Here is a 19729-nt window from a genome sequence, read left to right as displayed (position 1 = left end):
GGGCAAAAAAAAAAAAAAAAAAAAACACCCAGTGTTCTTTTTTATTTTAATTGTTCTTTTATACTTTAATTTTTATTCTTATTACTTTTGTGTGTGTGTGGTAATGAAAATGTTCAAAAATTAATTTTGGTGATGGACGCACAACTATATGGTGGTATTGTGAACAATTGTTTGTGTGACTGCATGGCATGTGAATATATCTCAATAGAATTGAATTATTAAAAAAAAAGAAGAAGCTGAGCTTATGAAAGCTTATATAGTGCCAATTCCCAGAAATGGGGTTGATGTTAGTAAGGATCATTTCTTTTTGTTTCCGTATTTTTTTCCTCTACTGTCTCTTCTTTCTTTCTGGTTCCTCTTCTGAAAGTCAGAAGAGAACTGTTTGATTTTTATAAACATTTAATTTTTTCTCTTTCTGTAGTTGACCTATTTTCCCTATCTCTTTTTTTCTTCCCCATCTTTTGCTGCAGTTTTATTTCACTATAGCTAAAAGAATTGTCTCACTAGGGGAGAAGTAGAGTAAATGATTCTAGGAAAAATTAAACTTTACGAAGAATGAGACACAAAAGCTACTATAAATACTCCATAGGGTTGTGAGAAATAAGTAATATACATACCAACTTATTGAATGGAGCTTTGTGTGAATTAATCCGTTTAATCTCTCAACTCCTCTAGGAGATCGGTACTATTGCTAACACCATATTACAAGTGGGGAACTGAGGCACAGTGATGCTAAGTACCCTCGTAATAACTAGTAAGATGTAGAGCCAGAATTTGAACCAGGCGGTGTTTTTCAGAGCCCAAGGCTTTTAATCATGACATTACACTGCTAGGTAAGAGAGCAGAGGTAAAGCACCTGCTGTCGTACTTGGTACCTCATGTTTCTGTTTATGATAATAAAAATGACATCAATGAAGTCGTTCCTTTCTCTTGACTTTCTTTAAATATATATATATATATATCTTTTTTTTCCAGTATATTAGAATACTGGCTCTGTATGTTTTGTATATATTCAGTACACTAGTTAATGTGAAGAGGGTGTCCATCTCTTTAATTGTAAAAGTCTGTATAAGGAGCAGTTGAAAGCACAAACAGTGTTCTCAGTTCTAGAGTTAGGGTTAAGTACCTGGGTTGGGCCCCTGTTCTGTTGGGGACGTGCCATGGTCTCACCTCCCTGAGCCTCTGTCCCCCACTAAAGGGACACTGAGAGGATTATATGAAGTAATGAAGGCAGAGCACTTAGCGCAGGGTCTGGCACACGATAAATGCTTAATGCATGTCAGTGACTAGTCTTTATCATCAGTTGTAATTAGCCTCATCTCTTTGGCCTTAGTTTGCCAGCGTATTCTGAGTCATGCTAACTTTCTGTTTTTTCCACTCATTTTTGTGTGGAAAATATCTGACTCGCAGTTTTCTGGGGCCTTGCCTAGAGAAGAAGGCATGAGAAGAAGGTCTTGACTCTAAAGGACCAAATATTTTGTTCCTCTAATAATTCAGGAAAAGACTTGGCTAATATTTTGGTTCCTGGGAAGTGGTTCTAGAATATCAAGTCGGTGAATCCAGATCTTATTTTTAAACATTGAAGGTTACCTTTTGCCTTTCAGACTAGGCTTTAATTGTGTACTCTTTCCTCATGTGGTGCGTCTCTACTTGTCCAGCTGTATCGTAAATGGCCTTGGTGTTGTATTGTGACGAGGTTGAGCTGAGAGGAGGCATTTCAACAGAGGCCAAGTACCTAATGCCTTTTGGCATCTGACTTCCTGTCCAGAATTTGTTCTTCTAGTTCCCTTTCTTCCTTAGAACATTTTATTCCATACATAGAAGCCTCAGAGATAAAAAGGAAAGAAAGAAATTCTCTAAGAAAGAAGAGTGGGGTGTTGCTCTTACTCAGTTTTAACTGTAAGAGATTTTGATAAGCCGCATTTTTATACGAGATGAATTAAATGGTGACATGTTTGATATTGAGCTACAGTGCTTTATTTTGCTTTTCTGTGTTCCTCCTCTCTAAATTATTATGAGGTTGTTTATATTTGAGGCACACTTTGACTTGTTTTACTTTGCATTTGACATGGCTTTTCTCAAATAAAAGTCATTCTTATGCTTCAAAGACCAAGATAACACTTTTAAAATTTGTCTTTGCTTTTTTGTCCCTAAAAGAAGTGATTTGTAAGAATCAAAACTAACCTTAGGAAACAAAGTGCTTACTTTGGGTTGGATACAAGCCTGAGTTTTTGGTGTGTGTATGTGGGTTTTTTTTTTTTTTTTTTCACGAAAAAGTAATTTAGTTGTATGGGACCTGGTTTTTGTTCAGTGCTTATGGTGAAATTCATCGCATGCCTCTTTGAATGAAGCAGTTCACCTAATTGAGCCTCTGATAGTAGACAGAACTTCTAAGTCAGTGATTCTCAAAGTGTGTTCCCTGTACCAGCAGCAGCAGGATCACATGGTAGTTTGTCAAATGCAGATTCTCAGGCCTAACCCCAGCCCTCTTGCTACTGGGGCCCAGCAGTCTGGGTTGTAACAGGCTCGTCACATGATTCTGATGCATGCTACAGTTTGAGAACCACTGCTCTAGTTATCACTTCTTTTGCCATAGGCTCCACATTGTTAACCTCATTAGGGTTCTTAGGTGATAGATGTTCTTAGAAAGTTCTAACTAACAATAGTTTCTCACTCCTTTTTTTTAACCAGCAAGTGACTTCTCAGACTTACCCAGCCTAGTTCCTGGTTTCTCCAGAGCAAGTCTGCACCTGAGACAAGGCTGCTGTCACCCCTCCCTCCCTTCCCCCTTCCCTTTCTTTTCCTCCAGCGAGCCCATCCCACAGACAAGGCCTCAGGACCCAGCTGGCTCTGTGAGAAGGAGCGTCATTCAGAGAGAATGTCTGTATTCTGTCTTAAAATTTTAAAGCGCCAAACTGGAAAAGCCAGAAATTGCAACTGCAGTGATTCCTAGCCCTGGACTGGGGAAGCCTAGGGGTGAGAAGAGCCTCCAGTTATCAGCAAGGGCTGGATTCAAAACTGAGTGACTTAAATTCACATCCTGTTAAAATTAGGATAAATGAACTTTAGTTTGAGAAAGCTGGTATCATTTGCACTCCCCCCCATATCTAAATTATTGGGCTAATTAGGAAATAACACTTTTTTAAAAAACAGAATGCTTCATTTTCTTAAAGAAGTTGCTCCAAGATTCCTTTTACTTAGTGAACTTCTCTAATGCTTTGAACATGTTAATCTAAAACAAAGAACTAGTAACTCATTTTATTAGATAAGGTAGGGCTAGTAAGGAGTGATCCTGCAAATGAGGTAAAACTTTGTGAGGGAAATGGTATGTGTGTTATGGAAAGATATTCATGATATATTGTTAGATGAAGAATGAAAGCACAGAACAGTATGAGTCTACTTCTGGTAAATTAAAAAAAAAGGTGCGGGGGGGCTCCTCACACGTACCCCAAGCTGTGTGTGTGTTTGTATCTAGAAAATGACTGGAAAGATACACACCACACGGAAGTCAGTGCTCTAGGAAGTGGGTTCAAAAGGGGAGAGTGATGAGAACATTTCATATTTTTACAGTTTCATACAGTCTTGTAATGCTGATAGTTTATAGTAAGCATTGTATTATTTGTAAAATTGAAATGTAAATAAAAAGATCAGTGAATCAATAAGAAGTTAGGTTATAGGGAAGGGACGATGAGTGGGGACATAAGGAAAATAATATGGGTTATAGCCTTTGTTGTTTATATGTCTTATTTATTTTATAGAGTTCATTAATGATTGTTACATGTGAAAAAACAAGGTATAGCAAAGTAATGACAATTGTAAACTCTGAGATTTTGGGAAAAGTTCTATTTCTTTCCTAAATCACTTCTATTTTCTTCTGATATTTTGGAGATTTGGGATAGCATTGTAAAGATGCTTGAGGTTAGAACTAAATTACTGTTCATCGTTTCTTTGCTATTCAGAAAATGAAAGCAGTTAGAGATGAAAGGCTGATGAGGGGCCAGCACTGAGAACTGGGATTCAGAGTGCCCCGCGTTGGTTCCTGGCAGCCAGTTTTGGCCAGGGGATCTCAAGTAATTCAAGCTGTGCCCTACTTTATCTATCCACAGAGTGTAATGATGCTCCATGTTTTATTGCCCTACTAAGGTGCCATTGTTTGAAAACAATTCGAGATCCTCAGCAGGAAAACTTCATACAGAGTATTATTGTTGAAAATTTTTTGTTAGTCAGCCTTACATTTTTAGAAGAAAAAAGAGTTTGCCTTGGATGTACATTGATTCAAGTGGTTTTCTGTGAATTTTTGTGTTTAATTAGTTTTCATCCATGAAACTTGATCTTATGTATTTAGTACAGTTGGAAACCATGTAACATAAATATCAGTTTGTATTTCTTATGTACAGGCTTTAAAAATAAATTATGATGTTCTTTTGAAGCTCTTTTAAATTACCAAACTTCTGCAGTAGTTTGGTCAGAGATCTCTTCTCATTCTGTTCCTCTCTCCTCTCTTACTGGCAACAACTTTCCCCCTATTTTCCTGGATTCTGTCACTCCTCCTCCTTGATTTCTGAGTTCTCTGGCTGCTTCCCAGGCCAAACTGATGGGTAAGGGAGGCATGATGGTGTTCCGGTTTGCTAATGCTGCCATTATGCAAAATTCCAGAAAGTACAAGGTCTTATCAAAATCAGTTACAAGCATGGTCTGTCCTAAGGGAGAACTCCCCTCTGGCTGTGATTCTGTGAAACTCAGAACAAGTTATCTACTTCCAATATACAACAGAGGGACAGTCAAGAGGATAAATGTTCCCATTGCCATAGGGAAACATTGAAAGGAAAACAGAGTTCAAAGGTCTGAAACAGTTGCTAAAACCCTCAGGGCAAACTTTAAATTTCAAAGTCTGAGAGTCATTTATCGAAGGACGTTTTATCCTTGGGGCTTGAGAGAGCAGGAGTCCAACCCTTCCTAAGGGCCTCTGTGGCAGACCTTTTCTCTCCAAACACTGGGGTGAGTGCTCCAACATATCCCCACATTGGGGAGAACACCTTCTTCTCTGTCTCACCCTCCTCAAACATTGGTGTAGCACCTGGACTCTCTTCCATTTCTGGGGCACATGCATAACTCCTTCAGAACAGTGGGGTGGTGGCGAGGCACTCCCCAGTCTCCAGGGAATGTGCTCCACCCTCTCTGAGGCCTACATCAGTGGCACCTTCCTGAGCATCAAGGCAGAAGCCCTGCTCTCTGCCTCCAGGGCAAACACATCCTTCCTGTGTGCATGGGTAACTCCATTCTCCTGGCTTGAGGCTTCTTGGCTCCAGACCTTAGCTTCCATGGTTTTGCCTTTGAAGTCATCCTTCTCTCAATTTGTCCCTTTTCCGTCCCCTCCAGTCCAAACCGGCAGTGGTTCTGTCTATACAGGTCTCACAAAAAATTGGTTGGCTTGGCATGCAGCTTATACAGGTCAAAACCATCAGATAGTAGGACTTCCCACAGATCCTTTCTGGATAACTCCATCTCCAATCCTGGCTTGTACTGAAATGGCTGGCTGGTTCCAGGTTTCGTTAAATCCTCACATGGGGCTGTAGCCTCTGGGGTTTCATTTTCTGGAAGCCCAGAGTTTTCCAGACCATCAGTTTCTGGTTCTTTTGTACCCAAGAATTCAGTTCTCAGCTTATCTGTTCCCTCTCACACTTGACTATAAGCTATAAGGAGAAGCCAGGCTGCATTTTCCACTTTTAGTTTGGTGATATCTTCAGCTAAAGTATTCCAGCTCATCACTTTTAAATTTTGCTTCCCATCTGACACCAGGACTCAATTTTGCCAAATTCTCTACTACTTTAAAACAAGGATTGCCTTTCTTCCAGTTTGCAATGACACATTCAATATTTCTGTCTAAGGCCTCATCAGAAGTATTTTTAGAGTCCATATTTCTACAAACAGTCTCTTCAAACCAGTCTACGCTTTTTCCATCAAGCTCCTCACAGTTCTTTCATAATCTTCCCCTTATCCATTTAAAAAGCCATTCCAACATGTTTGGTATTTGCAAACTCAGCAGCACTTCTCTGGTACCACTTCTCTGGTACAAAATCTTTTCTGTTTTGCTAATACTGCTATTATGCAAAATACCAGAAATAGATTGGCTTTTATAAAGGGGATTTATTAAGTTACAAATGTACAGTTATAAAGCCATGAAAGTATCCAAACTAAGGCATCAATAAGAGGATACCTTTACTGAAGAATGGCTGATGGCATCTGCAACATCTCTTTTTAGCTCTGAAGGCACGTGGCTGGCATTTGCTGGTCCCTTGCTCCTGAGTTGTGTTTCAAAATGGCATTCTCCAAAATGTCTCTCTGAGCTGCTCTGAGCTCCTTCTGTCTGTGAGCTCTCTTATAGGATTCCAGTGATTTAATTAAGACCCATGCTGAACGGGTGGGGCCACTTCTCCATGGAAATAGTCTAATCAAAGGTATCACCCACAGTTGGGTGAGTCACATCTCCATGGAAATATTCAATTAAAAGGATCCACACTAATCAAAAGACTAATAAATCTACCCCCACAAGGTTGCATTAAAGAATATGGCTTTTTGGAGGACATAATATATCCAAACCAGCACAGATGGTAAAGGAACAAAAAGCGGGTGACATGGCAGCTTATTGTCGAAGCCTTGTAACTGCCCTCAGAGTCTCCCCCTGGAACATTGGCCCTGATGTCCCCCGGGACCCAACAAGGCCCTAATGGGAAGCTTAGAGAAGCCTCGGAAACAGCACAGAAAGCAGCCCTTCTCTGCAGTGGTTTTGGGCCCTGCTCAGTATGGATAGAAACAAATAGGACTTGATAGTAAAAGTGGTCACTCTTTTTTTTTTTTAAATTATATTTCCAAATTCGTTCCCCCTACATAATCCAGGGCTTGCCTTCTTAGATTGGAGTATTACAGTAAATCAAAAGTAGCACAACTTTATCATGGACCAAACCGGAAGCCATAGAGGAAGCAAGAAAAACTTCTTCAACAACCAAATGCTTTGAAGCTGTAACAGTGATTGGTTTTGGTGTTCATTGATCAACTTACTGTTACTAATTAATAGTTACCACTCAGTTTGGCAAGATACACCTTTGGAGTGATCGTTTCTCACCTGTATTAAAACAATGACATGAGGATATAAAGCTGAAGCCAGGAAGCTGGAGCCCCCAGGCCCAGCCCAGTGAAGTCAGCCTGAGTGGTTTTACAAGCAGCTCCAAGTGTCAGATTCAGGGCAGAGCTGGAGCTGGAACTGGGCTACCCTTTAACACTGTGCACCCCACATGGAGGGGCTGAGACGATGGTGTTCCAATATAAGCAGGAGTTTGGGAGTGGAACATACAAGCCCCATAAATGCCTGTAATCCCATCAGTGACCCCTTATAATTAAGTTAGATGATTCTGGTTTTGAATTCTGATTTTTTAAAAAATATTTATATATGTCCTGACTCCACATTTATATTATTAGCTATCTATTGTATAATCTACATTCAAATGTTTAATAAATACCTTAATCAAATGACTTTGAGCTGGGTGGATGTGTAAAATGGTTAACAGTCTAACAAAACCTGCATCATTAAAGATATATGTGATCTAAGAGCACTGTTTTAAATACCTTACTCCTTTAAAAAATGTTTAATTCAACAGTTTATAAAAGTATCATGCTTATCATATATTTAAAAATGTACAAAAGTATATGTACTAAAAAGTGAAAGCCCCACTCTAATTTCCCATCTCTCCACAAAGGTAACCATTGATAGCAGTTTGGTAACTCACCAGAACTTTTTCTATATATTCACACATATGGCAAAGGTGTGGAAGTGGAGTGGTTTTCTTTTTTAAACATAAATTGGATCAAGCTATACAGGTAGCCTATATTACTTACTATATGTTGGGCTTTTTCCTTAACAGTGTATATAGATCTGTCTCATTCTTTTGACTGTGTGCTATAATTATTTTACATTTCCATAATGATGTATATATCATTTGTTTTGTAATGTCTACTTTTACAAATGATGCTATGATAAACATCCTGGTACATAACTCCCTGGGCTCATGTGTGAGCATGTGCATTTAAATTGTATGCCTGTGAATGTGTGAAAGGAGCCTGTTGCCACCATAACAGAGATGTACAGAATTCAGAATGAGGAACTTTGGAGACATTGCAGTGCTGTGAAAATTTGATGTTCCTAAACCATGATATGCACTACCACCCATTTATTGGTTAATGTAATTGCAACTTAGTGTGTATTACTAGTCTTAATGAAAAGTTTTTCTATGTTGTAATTCCATAAGTTGAAAGCTTCAGAGAAGATTGAGTGTCCGTTTAGAAAACGTCTATTTCTAAGGTGATTTTTAAAAAGGCCTGTATATGTGGTTGGAATGCCATGTCCATTTAAGCAAAACTGCTGACTACAGAGAACCCAAAAGAGGCAGCAGTCATCGGAACTGTGCAGCCTTCCACACATTGGCTCTTACTACCATGAAAGGGGGCTGGCTGTTAGGACAGAAGGAGGCAGACTCATTTCTTAACCACTTTTGTCCACTCGTGAATTTAGATATTGAGACAATATATAAATGGTTTTATTCCCAACTTACTATGCTGTTTGTGCCAACCCTGGTAAAATTCTAATAATTCCCTTACTAACCCGTTTAACCACATATTCACAAGGTGTAGTGTGTCTTAAAGACATGGCTTTCTACCCCAAAAAGTACAGTACATGCTTTGTGTTGAGAGTTTTTATTAAATACAAAACCCAGATGGTTTTAGATTTGGGGAATGGAAACTATGTTGCTATGAAGCTTGACCTTGCAGAAAGGACCCGTGACAACCCTGCTGTTCGTTTCTTCTTCGCAGCACTCGGTCTGGTCCTTCCCATGTGGGCAATAGCGCTCATTTCCTCTGGCGTTGCTCTGCTCTTCGCCCTTTTCGTATGGCTGTTTGTATGTCCGTGGATGAGGAGGAAAATAGCAGGTATGGACTTTTTATTCTTCTGATTTACCAAACTGCCTCTGGTTCCTGAAACTTTGGATGTAATGCACAATTATCTTACCAATGAGGGAACAGGAAGCATGGATAACCCCGGAGTATATACTGGGTACATGCCTACTCCTCTGTTGGCTCCTAAACACTTTCTGGCTCAAACCTCTTCTTAATAACTTATGACCCAGGTAGGCAGGAAAGTTCTAGTTGCCATGGATAACTGGAAGCTAACTGTGCAGTCAAGTTCAACCAGCCTGAAGAGCAGTAGTAGTCTTCAGGGAAATGCAAATTAACACCATAAGGCAATACCACTTCATGCTCACAGAATAGCTAACATTAAATGAACCGGCAATTCCAAGTGTTGGTGAAGAGGCAGAGTAAGTGGAATGCTTATACATTTATGGTGAAAACATAAAATGATGCAACCACTTTGGAAATTAGGTTAGCAGTTTTTTATAAAGTGAAGCATACACTTACAATATGACTCAGTAATTCCAGTCCTAGGTATTTATCTAAGAAGGGTGAAACCATATGTTCATAAAAAGACTTGCACACACATTTTTTATTCATTGTATCCAAAAACTGGAAACAACTCGAATGTTCAACAGCAGGTGAATGGATAACCACACTGTTGTATAATAAAGAGAATGAAGACTGAGAGATGCAACAATATGAGTTTCACAGATGTTATATTGAGCAAAAGAGCCAAATACAAAAGAGTACATACTGTCTGATTCCATTTTCAGAAAATTCTAGAAGGAAAAAGATGTATAGTGATAGAAATCTTATCTCTGGTTGCCTGGGGCTGATGTGGGTTGGAGGAGATCATTTGCAAAGGGGTGCAAGAGAACTTCTCAGGGACCTGGAAATAGTACTCTCTCTTACTCAGGATAATGGTTTTAGGGTTGACACATTTATCACAAGTCATTGACCTGTACACTTAAAACAAGTCATTGACCTGTACACTTAAAATTTCAATGTATACAATTTATACCTCAATAAAGACAGATAAAAAGAAGAAGAATATGGCTTAGAAAATCATCCATAGCTATTTTCCTGGCACCAGCAACATAATTAAATTCCAAGCCTGGAAGCCACATGTTTTTTAGGCTCTCAAAAAACAAGAGGTATTTACATTTGGCCTTGGAGTGTGCTTTATAGTCACATTGCAATACGACTATATTTTCTTTTGAAATCCATGTTTCAAAGAAGACATAAATAAATGAAGAGATGTACCATGCTCATGAACTGGAAGATTTAGTGTAGTAAATATGTCCATTCTTCACAAATTGATATGTAGACTAACACAATTTCAATAAAAATTCCAGGAGAATATTTTGTAGTTTAGACAAGCTGCTTCTTATATTTACACAGGAAGACAAAAGAACTATAATAGTCAAAACAATTCTGAAAAAGAAGAATCAAGTTGGAGGGCTCATCCTACCCACTTTCAGTACCTAATATAAAGCTGCGAGGCAGTGTGTTGTTAGCAAAGAGATCGACACACAGAACAGTGAAACTGACCAATGCGGATATGGCCAATTGTGTTTTGGAAAAGGGACAAAGGCAATTCACTGCAGAAGGACAGTCATTTCAACAAATGGTGTAGGGACATCTGGACATCCTTAAGCCTCCCCAAAATGACCCTGACCTAAACCTTACATACTATAAAAATTAACTCAGAATACATCATAGATCTAAAAATAAAATGAAAAAAAAAAAATAAGATTTTTAGGGAAAAAAAATAACAGAAAACTTTCATGACCTTGGATTAAGCAAAGAATTCTTAGATAGGACACCAAAAACATGATCCATAAAAGAAAAATAAATTGGACTTCGTCAAAATTAAAAACTTTTCCTCTGTGAGAAACTATTAAGAGCATAATAAGAAGACAAGCTATATATGTCTGCAAATCATGTATCTGATGGACTTGTATCCAGAATATATAAAGAAATTTTTAAAAGCTTGGCAGTTAGAAAACAAACAACCCAGTTAAAAATAGGCAAAAGATTTGAACAGGCACTATACCAAAAAAGATAAACGAATGGCAAAGAAGCCCATGTAAAGATGCTCAATGTCACCAGTCATCAGAGAAATGCAAATTAAAATCACAATGAGCTGTCACTCTATACCCACTTTAATAGATTAAAAACAAATTAAAAAAACTGACCATACCAAGTGCTGACAAGGGTGCAGAGCAGCTGGAAATATCATACATTGCTGGTGGGGATGCAAAAATGAGGCAGCTACTCTGGAAAACAGTCTGGCAATTTCTTATAAAGTTAAATATGTACTTAGCCATCCCACTCCTAGATATTTACTGTAGAAAAATCAAAACTTAAATTCACACAAAAACCTATACATGAATGTTTATAGCATTTGTAATCACCAAAAACTGGGAATAACCCAAATGTCCTTCAGTGGGTGAATGGATCAACTATTGTACATCCATGCAGTGGACTCAGAAGTAGAAAGAGTGAACTGTGGATATATGTAACAACAAGGATGAATCTCAAAGGCATATGCTGAGTAAAAGAAGACGGTCTCCAAAAATTGCATACTGTATGATTTCATTTATATGACATTCTGGAAAAGGCAAAACCTTAGGGACAGAGAACAGATCCGTGGTTGCTAAGGATTAGGTTTAAGCAGAGAATCTGACTACAAAGGAAGTTTTGGTGCTGATGGAATTCTTCTGTAGCCTGATTGTGTTGGTGGTTACGAATGTATACATGTGTTAATACTCATACAGTTGCACTCACACACAGTCAGTTTTACTGCATGCAAGTTTTAAAACTAGTAATTAAAAATCCATATTAATAGATACAACTTCACACTAAATAGTGAAGCCACATCAATAACAGATTGATTTCTTCATTCTCTTCTTGTGCAACTGCTTCCTGTTCTATGCTGAGAGTAAATATTAGCTCTTACATTAAGACAGAATGCCAGCCTAAGACGAGCCACCCCTAAACTTAATGTTTGTCTGATTCAACCTTTTTCTGTTTGCTAAAGCTGCCGAAATGCAATATGCCAGAAATGGGTTGGCTTTTTCAATGGGGATTTATTAGGTTACAAACTTACAGTTCTAAGGCCATGAAAATGTCCAAACTAAGGCATCAAGAGGAAGATACCTTCTCTGAGGAAAGGCTGCTGGCACCCAGGGTTCTTCTGTCCCATGGGAAGGCACATGGCAAAGTCTGCTGCTCCTCTCCTGACTCGGGTTTCATGGCTATCTCCAGATGTCTCTGGGTGTTTGTCTCTCTACTCTCTCTCCAGATGTCTCTGCCTTTTATCTCCTCATAAAGGACTCCAGTAAAGTATTAACACCCACCTGAATGGGCTGGGTCACATCTCAGTTGAAATAACCTAACCAAAAGGTCCCTCCCACAAGAGGTCTGCCCCCACAAGAATGGACTGAAAGAACATGGTCTTTTCTGGAGTATATAACAGATTCAAACCAGCACACAACCCCACAATGAAATATATTTCAGTGCTTCAATTTTTAAAAGCTCTTCCTGATAGCTGAATCTTAATATCAAAATGAACCTCAAAATCTTTGCTTTTCAGCTTTCCACTATTTTGTCATAGCAGGAAATTGACGTTCTTCTCCATTCTGGTTTCCCAGGAGATTTTTTCTCAATACTGTATGTTTTGATATTTCAATATAGCCTTCCTGTTCTGTTTTCTGAAATGCAGCTGAGTTATGAAAGACATGGACCCATAGAGCTAAATTGCCTGCATTTGAATCTTGGTTCTGTCTGCCACTTACGAGCTGTGTGAACCTTGGACAAATTATTTCTCTGTGCCTTAGTTTGCTCATGGAGAAAATAGTAATAATACCTGTCTTATATGAGTGTTAATTATTATTATTATCATCATATATCATATTATATAAGTGTTACGGTTAAAATTATTATCTTCTCTCATCTATTTCATGAATATATTATCTTATTTTGCCTGGATCATTAGTAACTTGAGGTCAGAGAACTTTATATACATTTTTTTGTCTGTTCTCTGTAGTACATAGTAGAAATTTAGTTTTTTAAAGATTGTATATTTGACTAGATAGGTATATAGAAATTATATAACATACATTTTGCTATGTTGATGAATAGAGCCATAAAATTTATATGTAACATGATTCCATTTAAATAAAATATCCAGAATAGGTAAATCCCCCCCACCCCCAAAAAAAGAAATTATATGATATAAAGAAAAAGATATAATTAGTGTGTATCCAGCAGAGGAACTGAGAATTATATTTACAGATCAGTTCTGTAGGTGAGAGCTTAGAAATTTGCTCAGGATGATTTGCATGCAGCAAGATAATTGAGTTCACAGCAGATTTATCAGATTTGATTAAAGAGAATACTAGTGAGTTTTAAAATAATTTTTAAAAATTCTTTGTTTCTTTTGAAAGTAAGGGATTTTAAAAAGTAAATGATTGCCCTGTTCCTTTTGAAATCTTAGGAAATCTTGTTTCCTAAGATTTGGAAACCTGAAGAAATCTGAGACCAATCATTTACTGAACAGAAGAAAACCAAACATGCTATAACAACATCTGTGGAGACAAAAAGGATAAATATTTGAGTGATCATGAGGATACTTTAAGGAAATTGAAGACCAGGCTAGATGAGTTTAGAATTACAGAATGTTAGCCCTGGAAGGGATCGTGGGTCCTCATATAGCCCCCTCATTTTTTGTTGTTTTTGGATAAGGTAATTCAGGCCCTCAGCCCCATCTTTTCCTCAATAGTTGAATTTTCTGGCTTGAGTTATCCAGATAATTGGTTAAACTTTCCATATTTTTTCCTATCTAGACATAATTTACTTTTTTTTTTGGTTTCTAAAATAATTACTAAAGTATAAACATATGTATTCATTTTTTAATAAGAATAATTGTCTTCCAAAAATTTTCACTAATGTCTATGTTTTCTTTAGGCAAATTACAAAAGGAAGGTGCTTTATCACGAGTGTCTGATGAAAGCCTCAATAAAGTTCAGGAAGTGGAGTCCCCTGTATTTAAGGAGCTCCCAGGTGCCAAGGCTACTGATGACAGCACTGTCCCTCTCACGGGGTCAGCTGGGGAAACCTCTGGAGCTTTAGAAGGCACATCAGCAGGAAACCACCCACGGGCCCCTTACGGTAAGCTGTATGCAGAGGGCTTGGGTTTGCATGGTGGCAGGGAGAAGTTCCCCAGGAACCAGCTGGGTCTGGGGGTGGGCTGCCAGGTTTCAATGCACAAAAGTGTCCCCCAACCTTATGTTTTGAGAAAACCCAGAGGCTATAAAGTCCTCAGGATTCCATTCCCCAATCAACAGAACAGTGTTATGCTTATGCTGTGATTTTCTTCCAAGAGATATTTATAGTCTTATCAGAGGCACCAAGGGCCCATACACCAGGTTTCTGTACAGCACTTATGCAGCTCCCCGTGCATATCTTCCATGCTGCAGGAGTTACCTAATTGCTGAAGATTGGTTTACTCAGCTTACTGAGGATGTCTTCCTCACAGAAAACATGAAATGAAAACCAAAATTGGAAAAAAGGCGATGGTCCCCACCCGAGAATCACAGAAACTTTAGAAATTGTCAGGAGTGTGCTGGTGGTGTCCTTTTGCCCCATAACATTTGTGGACAGTGATGTGCAGCTCCCTGCCTTCGCCCGAGCCTGTCAGGTGGCTTTCACCTCCCCGGGAGGGAGGACCCTGCTTTCCATAGGTGCCACCTCAGACATGGCCCGAAGGAAGCAAATTAATTTTGCCCTGCTGAAAAGACAACCTTTAGACAGTCACGATAGACCATTTAAGGAGCACCTAGAATATCTGATTCCTCATGTGAATTGAGGATTTGTGTCCCTCATATATGAAGGTTTTCTAAATTAAATTCCCTATGAGGATTCTCCAGTTATTGGCATCTAAAAACAGGAAGACAGCACTGTAATAATTTCTAGAAGACATTTTTTAGGAGAACTTAAATACCAACCTTTGAAAACCACCATATTATTAATGTTTTACCCCTTTGTTGTATGTTTCCAAGTTTCTTTTTTATTTTAACTGGATTACATGTCCTTTATGGTCAATTTAGGAAATAAAAGTTGATAGAAAAAAATTAAAATCACCTATAATCCAATCTTTAGAGATAACCACCCTGAAATACTGGGGAATATTTCCTTCCAGGCTAGAAAATAAGGTTTTGTTTGAACCCTTTTCAGGAAGGGCACTTTCCATGACTCATGGCTCTGCCAAGTCGCCCGTCTCCAACGGCACATTCGGCTTTGACAGCCACACACGGAGTGATGGGCATGTGTATCACACTGTACACAAAGACTCGGAGCTCTACAAAGACTTGCTGCACAAAATTCACGTGGACAGGGGGCCCGAGGAGAAGCCTGCCCAGGAAAACAACTATAGGTTGCTGCGACGAAATAACAGTTACACCTGCTACACAGCAGCCATTTGTGGCCTGCCAGTGCACTCTACTTTTAAAGCTGCCGATTTGTCATCTGCACCAGAGGATAGCGAAAAGCTGGTGGGTGACACTGTGTCCTATTCTAAAAAGAGACTTCGCTATGACAGCTACTCAAGCTACTGCAATGCAGTGGCAGAAGCCGAGATAGAGGCAGAGGAGGGAGGTGTGGAAATGAAGCTGGCATCTGAGCTGGGGGAGCCTGGCCAGCCTCAGGAGGAGCCCGTGGAAGAAGAGAAGGAGGAGAAGGACACAGCTGAGGTCCACCTGCTGTTCCACTTCCTGCAAGTCCTTACTGCGTGTTTTGGATCCTTCGCTCACGGTGGCAACGATGTGAGGTAGGTACATTCACTCATTCAACAAGTATGTATTGCGGGTCTGCCATGTGCCAGCATCATTCTGGGTCCTGAGCTATGGTGGGAAACAGAACAGGCCAGAATTCCTGCCATAAGGAGTTTAGATTCTAGTTGGGAGGGTGGGGGGTTGGGAGAGACAGTAAACAAATAAATAAGTAGCATGCATAGTTTGCTAGACAGTGGTAAGTGCTGAAGGGAAAAATAAAGTGGAAAGAGGGATGGGGCATTTGGGGAATTGCAATTTTCTATGGCTCAGGGAAGGGCTTGCTGCGTGAGACAGGAAGGAGGTGAGGGAGCTGGCTATGTGAGCACCTGGGGGAAGAGAATTCCCAGAAGAGGGAACAGCAGTTGCAAAGGCCTCCAGTAGGAGCATGCCTGGTGTATTCTAGAACAGCAAGAAGGCCATGAAAGGCAGAGAGTATAGACAGTAAGGCCAGCGGGTCACAGAGGTCCAGAAGAGACCTAGAATTAATAGGCCATACAGACAAAGAAAGGAATTGTTTACTTGGGAGGCAGCGGCCTGACCTGATCTGTGTTAACAGGGACGCCAGGTGGACTAACGGGAAACAAGGGCATAAGCAGGGAGCGCGATTAGGAGGTGGTTGCAGTAATCCAAGGGAGGGGCGATGGTGCTTTGGACCACCGAGGTGGCTGCACAGGTAGATTCTGGGTATATTTTGAAGGTAGACTCAATAGAATTTAGTGACAGATTGGATGTGGGGAGTGAGAGAAAGAGAAGAATCAGGCTGGGTCTAACCATTTTAGCCTATGCAAATCAAAGTATGGAGTTGCCATTTATTAGGAAGGACAGCTGTGAAAGGAGCCGGTTTGGAATGGCATATTAGAAACTCGGGTTTGTACTTACTCAGTTTGCGGTGCCTCTGACATCCAAGCGACCAGGTCGAGTAGGCAGCTGGCTGTGTGTGTCTGAAGTTCAGGGTGAAGTCCAGGCTGGGGTGTGGATGTGGGAGCCTTTCCCCCACGGGGGCGAGACTGGATCCGTGTCCCTGGGAAGTGACTGGAGTAGAAGAGAGAAGACAAGGTGTGTGCCCAGAACTGAGCCCTGGGCACTGGAACATTGAGGGTTGTGGGTCCTGGGAAGGAAACAGAATGAGATCTGTCAAGCAGTAAGTTAAAAGAACTGTCAGATTTTTTTTCATTTGTTTTCAGCATTAACCTGGAAGCAGATTATATAACTCTCAAATCAGTTCTCTATTCATTAAAAAAAAGCTCTAATTTGTTACAAAAAGATGTTTTCAAAACTGTGAACAAGGCATGAAATGTCTAGGCTGGTGATGTAGCAGCTTTTCCTTCATTCATTTAGTCAGTCAGCAAACCTGTGTGAGCACCTTCTATATGCCTGATAGTGTGTGAGCCTCTGCAGCTAGAAAGATGAATATAATATGGTCTGTATTCTCAGTTCATAGTCAAAGGGGGAGCAGATGTGTGTCTAGATAATTAAAGTGTAATATGCTGTACAGCATGGGGGGACCAGCTTTGTGGGGAGACTGAGAAAAGCTTCAAGGAAGAGGAGACAGTGGAACAGGATCTGTTCTATAGAGGAAGTGTTCTATATTGACTCTGTCTTGCCTTGGTTTCCTCCCCTGTCATATAGGGAAAAACAGTATTGGTGTGAGAATTAAGAGAGTGAACGTTTGTAAACCCAGCACACAGTGCCCGACAGGTAACAGGCGTGCATCAGCGCTGGCTGTGCCCGGAGGTGGCCATGGTGCTGGCAGGTCGTGCCCGGGCCTGGGGGCAGGGTGCTGGGGCTGCAGTGGGAGGCACGGCCTGCAGAGCTGTGTTTGTCACTGGCCTGCAGGTCCTGCTGGAGCCATGACCAGCTGGCGGAGCTGCGGGCACGGATTCTAGCTGGAGGAGTTCAGGAGGGGTGTGTGCAAAGGGTGTGTAACAACCCAGGAGGGAGGGTTGTTAATTTAGGGACAGCTCCTGGGAGTCTTTCCAGACTGGAGCCAATCAAGGTCAGACTGACTCCCTCGATGAGATGGGCGGGTGGGGTGCGGGCCGGGGACACAGCCCGGGTGACTGAGCAGTTTCTTCTCGCCCAAGTGAGAAAGGCCAGATTGCTCAACACCACTCGTGGGCTGCCCCGACTCCCGGCCTCCCACTCGCCCTCTGCTATGGAGATACAGACTTTGTAGCTGTCTTATGTAGCGTTCCGCAGCCGAGGGTAATAATGTAGCAGGCTGCCTTTCCTCCAGCTCAGAAGAGGGCGCCATAGCAGGTGAGGGGCCAAGCCTCCCTGGCCCAGCTCCATGCCCAGGCCTGCCTGTAGGAAGGAGGGGCACCTCCTAGGGTCCAGTAGCCCCCAAGTTTGCATCTGTACTCTCTTCTTATGAGCCCCATGGCCTTAGACAAGTTGCTCATTTCCCTTCCTATCTGTAAAATGGGGCTAAACCTAGTACCAGCCTCATGGTTTCCAGGAGGAGGAGGTGAGCTACTTTGCATAAAGGCTCTGCACATGCTCAGTGTTCTGTACGTTCCTGTGACTAGTATTGTAATTATCACACAGGGCTGTTTCTTTCTACATCGGGAAAGCACACTGTTGTTGACTTTTTTATTGTCAAGATATGTGACTCTCCATTTTACAGCAGTGGGTTTCCAGACACTTGCCTACCCCTGTGTAACCGCATTTCTGTTCTTTATAAAGAAGTCTTGCCCCCAGGCAGGAGACCTGGACATCGTATGCATTGTTCACTGTCATATGAGTGTTCCGTGTTATTTTATCTGGGACACCATATTCTGTTCTGCCCTTAATCTTTTGTGTGCCCCCCACAACCATCACCTCCTTCTCATCCGCCTCCTGAATTCTTCCTTGACAGCCTGGTACTGGCAGGGTGTTCTGAATTGGGTCCCTGTCCTTTAGGAGTTCATACTCCAGTTACGGAGATAAGAAGAACCTTTGTCTGGAAGGGTACCAGCCAACCAAACTCAGGACCTCAAGGCCAAAAGAAAAGTCAAGCAGTAACTGCTGTGAGTGACCAGAGTTTAGAGCAGTTGCTCCGAGTTTGGGCTGACATTGAGTCTTTTGAGCAGGGTGTGGTTCTAGAAATAATAATCTGAGAGTGCAGAGGGGGCTTCTACTCTTCATTCAACAAATGGTTATTGAGTTTGTACTGAACCAACAATAGCTTACTTTAATTTTCCTCAAAACAGCCCTTTGCTCTGGTCATAACTGACCCTAAGTAAAGCTTTTTGTTGTTGGGTGGCAGAGATTTTACAAGTAGGAAAGATGCTCCAACAGACAACCCTCCAAAATACATAGCATCATCTTCTAAACTGGCCTTTGCATGGTGAAGTTAACACAGAAATTATGAATTACATAATTTACCTATTGGCAGTCCAAAAAATACAGGCTGTCTATTTACCAATTATTTTTTATTAAGTGTCTTCTAGGTCCCAGTTGGAGAAGCATTGGGTAAACAGGACAACATACAACTAGAATGAACTAGAAAATAAGCTCCTATGAGCAGCCATTCATCTGTCTTGTTCACCACTCTATTTCTGGGGCTGATAGCAGGGCAGGGTCTGGCACTTAGCAGACTCTCACTAAAAAGTTTGATGAATTAATGACTGAGACAGACATGGTCTGTGCCTTCATGGAATGTACAGTCTGAGTATGAAGCAGCTTGCCACTGCAGAGAGAATAATGGACAAAGAGGCCAGGCACCAGGTCCTGTTTCTGCTCTGTCACCAATTTGCCCTAAGACCTGGAGCAACAAACCTAACTTCTCTGGGTCTGAGGGTACAAACAAGGGCATCTGACAGCATCTTCTCTAAAGTCTTTCTAGTTATAATATGCTGTGATTCTAAGATCTAACAACAAATCTGCTAGGATTTTTATAGGTGAATAGTGTTATAAAAAGTATTTGCAATAGTATTAAAAAGAAGATA

At 40.7% G+C, this 19729-nt stretch overlaps 1 protein-coding gene across 6 annotated transcripts in view; it reads left to right on the top strand.

The window, feature by feature from the left end:
* SLC20A2 (solute carrier family 20 member 2) overlaps window positions 1-19729 on the top strand; it is a 107654-nt gene that overhangs the window by 73211 nt on the left and 14714 nt on the right. For all 6 annotated transcript variants that reach the window (XM_037813281.1, XM_037813283.1, XM_037813282.1 and 3 more), the window contains 3 exons: window positions 8866-8982; window positions 13936-14139; window positions 15205-15796. In XM_037813281.1, the coding sequence (XP_037669209.1) occupies window positions 8866-8982; window positions 13936-14139; window positions 15205-15796 (913 nt within the window). The remainder of the gene's footprint in view (window positions 1-8865; window positions 8983-13935; window positions 14140-15204; window positions 15797-19729) is intronic.

The sequence above is a fragment of the Choloepus didactylus genome, chromosome 20, assembly GCF_015220235.1.
Source record: "Choloepus didactylus isolate mChoDid1 chromosome 20, mChoDid1.pri, whole genome shotgun sequence".
NCBI lineage: Eukaryota > Metazoa > Chordata > Mammalia > Pilosa > Megalonychidae > Choloepus > Choloepus didactylus.
Note: the sequence above shows the minus strand (reverse complement) of the source record. Positions and strands in the feature narration are given on the sequence as shown.